Source organism: Olea europaea, chromosome 12 (assembly GCF_002742605.1).
Source record: "Olea europaea var. sylvestris chromosome 12, O_europaea_v1, whole genome shotgun sequence".
NCBI classification, from domain to species: domain Eukaryota; kingdom Viridiplantae; phylum Streptophyta; class Magnoliopsida; order Lamiales; family Oleaceae; genus Olea; species Olea europaea.
The window spans coordinates 29,736,807-29,742,226 of NC_036248.1; the positions used below are offsets into that span (position 1 = coordinate 29,736,807).

The following is a 5,420-nucleotide window of genomic DNA, read 5'->3' on the forward strand; positions in this document are numbered from 1 at the left end:
ACATGAAAAAAAAATTCAGGCAATTGAATTGTCCAGAACTTATTTGTGTGAAAATTATTAATTAATTGCGTTTGATTGATTTAGTTTTCAACTCAAAAAATATTATACTTGTTTATTTTTTATTAGTGATTAGATGAGAGAAAATAGATAGATAAGAGGAAGAAAGAGAGGCTGAATTACTTGGAAATAAAAGCCATCATCCCCTAAAAAAAATACTTTTTTTATTTTTGACAAAAATATGATCACGTGATCAAAAGTTAAAAAATATTTTTCTTGAAAAAAAATTGTCAATCAAACACCTCAAAAGTAGGAATTTAACTGAAAAGATGACATTTTTAATGAAAAATAAAACAAATCAAATACATTCTTAAATAATTTTTTGAAGATGCTTTTAACTTTACTATCATAAAGATCCATGTACAGCAAAACCTCTATAAAATCATAATGTTGGGACCAATAATAATTGTTGTTTTAGAGGAATTATTAATTTATTGATAAATGAATATTTATTAATTTATATATTTCTATAACTTGTATTATATTTTATCATAATACATGTAGGAAATAAAAAAAAAATTGAAATGGTAAAATTCAAAATTAAATTTATAAGCTAACAAAAAACATGCATACATACGAAATATTAATGTACATCCATTGGTTTCAAAATTTAATGTAATTAATGTACATGCATTGGCTTTAAAAAGAGGTGAATTGAAAAAAAATGTTGACGAATTAAAAGTTAATTAACTTGTATTATTATGAAATTTTATTATTTTACACATCCGTTGAGCCCTAAAGGATCTAAAAAAAAATAAAAAATTATTACATTATCTATTTAGCGGAGTTATTTGTTTTGGGCATGGATGGAGAGCTCACTGCCATTCATGGCCATGGTGTTGGCTGTTACAGCCTTAGCCACCGGCATGATAATAAGCAAAATGGCCATGTCGACTGGCACCAGCTTCTTCATATTATCTTTCTACTCAAATGCTTTGGCTACTCTCATACTTTTTCCTTGTGGCTTCTTCTTCCACAGGTACCCTTTAAATCTTTATACTACTACAAATTTCGACTTTTCAACATCTGGGCTGGGCTTAATCTGAGTTATATTTTACAATTGGCAGATCAAAGCGTCCACCACTGACCTTTTCAATCCTCTGGAGAATTTTCCTGCTTGCTCTATTTGGGTTAGTAAAATTCATTTTTGGGGATTAATATTGATATGGGTGTATGTTGTTTTGTTGCAATCGATTTGTTAGGCAGTCAACGGATTATGACACGATTTCGATGAAAAAATGAATATGCTTGTTCGTGAAGGACGTATTGATGATTCTGTCTAACAATTTAAGCTTTAAGACAAGATGGTTCAAGAATTAGGGCATTAGGGAAGAAATCTAATTGAAGAATTTGGTTAAGAAATCTTTTCCTTTGAAGCTAAGAATTGGATCACATCATATAAAAATACAGACGTTGACCTTGTACCTGCTGCTAATTCTGCTTTAAAGACTTAAAACATTTTTGCACATTGATCTTGCTTTTATTTCCCATTTGGTAGCATCTATGGTGCACATACACGAACACACTTACATGCGGTGGTTTAAAAAATTAATGACACGATCGCTAACATGCCGATTAACTTTTAAATTTTTTTCATTTATATAGCATAAATTTAGTCCCCATTTGGCCTCCATTTTGTGGAAAAATTGATGGGTAGAATAGTGTTTTTTTTTTTTTTTAAATGAGTGGTTGAAAGAAAAATAATGTTTTCGATTTAAGTGTAATATTATTTTATGGAATATTGTGAGGGTGAAAATAGGAGAGAGAAAAATGAAATGTAATGGAATGAAAATTAATGAGGGCCAAACGGGAATTTAGTTTTATACATTCTATTAATTGTTTTTTTTTTGGGTGGAAATCATTTAATTAAGAGTACCTATTTGTTAATTTGAGCTAAAAATATATTCGATACCACTGACACAACACGAGTTCCTTACATGCCACACTGATACATCATCCTAGTTGGAGTATCCTGCAAAACAGGTTAGCATTAAATCATTTGACCGAATAACTTTGTATATTGTTACTTGTTTATATTATTCTAGTTAGTAGTTAAAATATAAAGGAAGGATTAAAACTTGAAAGCTAAAAAAGCTGAAATTTACGAAACTGAGGGCTTACTTTTCAAACCAAAGATTTCACAGTATTCCAGTTCCAAAGCTACTATCAGTGTTTCATTATACGACTTCTCAGTAATTGATGCTAAAAGTATGTCACATTTCTCTTTGAGTTGTGTTGGGAATCTTTGTGCATCAGATGTCGGATGGTTGGATTAATAGTCATTTAAATTTCTGTTTTCAGATACATAGCAGATGTTGGCAGTTATGCTGGCATAAACTACAGCTCTCCAACACTAGGAACGGCGCTGGTAAATCTTGTTCCAGGCTTTACTTACATACTCGCCATCATTTTCAGGTTAGATTTTTCGCCTAAATCATTTATTAATTCAGATACTTAGGTAGGTAGTTTGGTTCTATAGCTGCTAAGCTTTTATCATTTTCGGTGATTGATGGGAATTGTACAACTAAAATGCTACTTGTACAGATTTTTTGTACAGATGGATTTATAGATGCTCAGAGGGCTGAATTTTTTTGGCCGGTTTAACTATGTTTTTTGTCCAATATCCAATGAAATCTCGTCAGCTTACATTCTCTCGGTCTGTAAATACAGCTGTACATGTAGCATTTATCGTTGTACAAAAGAATGTCTGCACCAAATTCAGTATGGTATCAAAATAAGACATACCAGACCTCGACATAGATATCTTCGAGATGTATCTCATCGTGTTTTATATTCTTTTTCCCTATGCATATCTACATTAATTTGAAAATTTTCTTCTCTAGAATGGAAGGTCTGAATTGCAAAAGATCAAGTGATGTAGCTAAATCCGCAGGGACTGTTATTTCCATCGTGGGAGCATCTGTTGTGACTTTTTACAAGGGACCAGCAATCATAAACAAACTACAGACATTACACTCTCCTATACCTCTTTTGTCGTCCCAACAAAATTGGATCCTTGGAGGAATTTTACTTGCAATGGCTGCTTTGTCAACTGCATCATGGTGTATTCTTCAGGTTCGACTATCATGAATAATAGAAAAAGAATTGATTATAAGACACTCCGAGTCTCATTTTTTTGCAATTTTTTTTGTTTGTTTGTTCTAAATTTATGGCAGTCTTCAATTCTTAAAATGTACCCGGCTGAGATGATCGTAGTGGCTTTTTACTGCCTCTTTGTGACACTTCAAGCTTTGCTGGGTGCTCTGATTGCTGAAAGAGATGTAGCTGCTTGGAGGCTACATGCTGATATGGGATTAGTTGCTATTATTTATGCGGTATGAAAATGCTCTACTCTTGTGATTTTTCAAAGTTCAGGAAAACATTATAAGGGCTCGTTTGGCATGACTTTTACTTCCTTTAAAAGAGTTTTTTTAAGGAAGCTACCTTAATTTTTATTTTAAAGCTAATTTTTTTAAAAGAGCTTCCTATTCCAAAAGTGCTTTAAGAGGAAGTTATATCGGATCAACTTCTCTAAAAGCTCTTTTAACTAGAATCACTTTTATAAAATTAGTCAAACACTCAAAAAGCTACTTTTGAGTCTCAAAAACTCCTTTCGGCTTTTCAAAAACCATGCCAACGGTCCTGATCAACATTGTGGATGAAAATTAACAGAAATATGTTGATGCAGGGAGTCATTAATATTACATTCCGACTCTTTTTGATGTCGTGGTGCCTCCTGAGGACAGGTCCCCTATTTGTTTCTCTGTTTAATCCATTGACGATTGTTATTGCTGTTGTCATTGGTGTCATCTTTCAGGGAGAAGTTCTTTATTTTGGAAGGTACAAACTGTGACTTGAATTCACATCAGCAATATCTTTCTGGTTATATTTTTCGAGCTTCTTATTCTGAATTTGACGATTGGTTTTGAAACTTCTGGCAGTATTGCTGGTGCAATTGTATTAGTTGCCGGGTTCTATGCCGTGATTTGGGGAAGAGCAGAAGAAGAAAAGACTAAACGGAAAAATGAAAGTAACAATGCAGAATCATCAGGGCATGAAGTGCCTTTATTACAAGACCAGATTGAAGAAGCCTAGATTTTGTGACAACATAGAAGTGATGTTATTGTACTAGTTTTTTCGTCCATTGTATAAAAAAGACTTAAGATCATCTTTGGCAAAACTTGTATTGTGTCCTATGAAATGTATAAATAAAATTAAATTTTGATCCTTCAATAGGCAATTATATGCTTTGCCAAGCATGCACTAAATATAAAGTTTCTCTAAATTCTTTTTATCTTGCAATACACTTGTGAGCCATTCAAGTCATCCTTCATTTAATTTATCCTCAAATGGTGCCTATAAATATGTGTGTGTCACGTCCATCTTAACATCTTTATTTCTTTGGCATTAATTTTTATGCCATTTAACTGTCTGAAGCGAAATCTACTGAAGTAGTGTACTTGTACTATAAAGAAGAATGAGGTAAATTGGATAAATATTCAGACTAACTTCTAATGCTATAAACTATGAATTATCAAGTCTAATAATTATTACATAAAACTGATTTCATAAGATATAAACCTCAGATTCTTTGTATTTTGCGTAATATAATTTTATATCAATATTACTAAAAAATATATAAGTTTATGTTGGGAAATTAAGATTGCTAATTTACTTATAAGAGTACTAGTTCAATTAAAATCGTATAAGTATAGACTTTTGAAGCCTGCTTTCAACTCAAACTTTGCACAATAGAAATTGGCGCTTCAAAACTAGGTAATAATTTTCCTGGCCAAGGGGAAGAAGGAATACAGATTGTAAAAATATTTTTCTCTCCTCTCTCAAAGTCAACTCAACCACATTGTTCAAACATTGATTTAAGAGCGGTGAATTCACCACCACCATCGGAATTCAACAACACATTTTCATAATAAAATATTTTACACATAAATCTCAAATTTTTCCTATTTTTTTAATCACACTTTAAAAAATAATAATAAAAATACTACTTCAAAACTCGTTTTTTTTCAAACTATCAGTGTAAAAAAGATGTCAAACACGACTCGAAATACTAGAAAGACTAAACAAGAACTTTTAGTTCTTATTTCAAAGAATCGTGCTATACGTACAGATGTCTTTAACATATAACATATGACAAATCATCATTAAAAAAAAAAAAAGAGGCAGTAGGAAACCTGTGAAACTTTCCTCGTACTTGGGGAAATCCTATTTTTAGAACATGATCCACTACGATCAAATGATAGATAAACCCATTTATTTGGGTAGTTGAAATTATGGTAACGTGGGATTTAGTAGCTGAAAACCCAATTCCAGATCTCACTACAACTATAATTAGTATTTAA

General features: G+C 31.7%; 1 protein-coding gene across 1 annotated transcript; it reads left to right on the forward strand.

Moving 5' to 3' along the window:
- The first annotated feature begins 855 nt into the window (after positions 1-855).
- On the forward strand, positions 856-4,290 carry LOC111406350 (WAT1-related protein At5g40240-like). Its single transcript, XM_023035762.1, has 7 exons — positions 856-1,036; positions 1,125-1,187; positions 2,359-2,472; positions 2,901-3,132; positions 3,234-3,392; positions 3,746-3,897; positions 3,999-4,290. Exons 1-7 carry the CDS (start codon positions 864-866, stop codon positions 4,150-4,152), a joined length of 1,047 nt encoding a protein of 348 aa, XP_022891530.1. The 5' UTR covers positions 856-863; the 3' UTR covers positions 4,153-4,290.
- Positions 4,291-5,420: the final 1,130 nt, after the last annotated feature.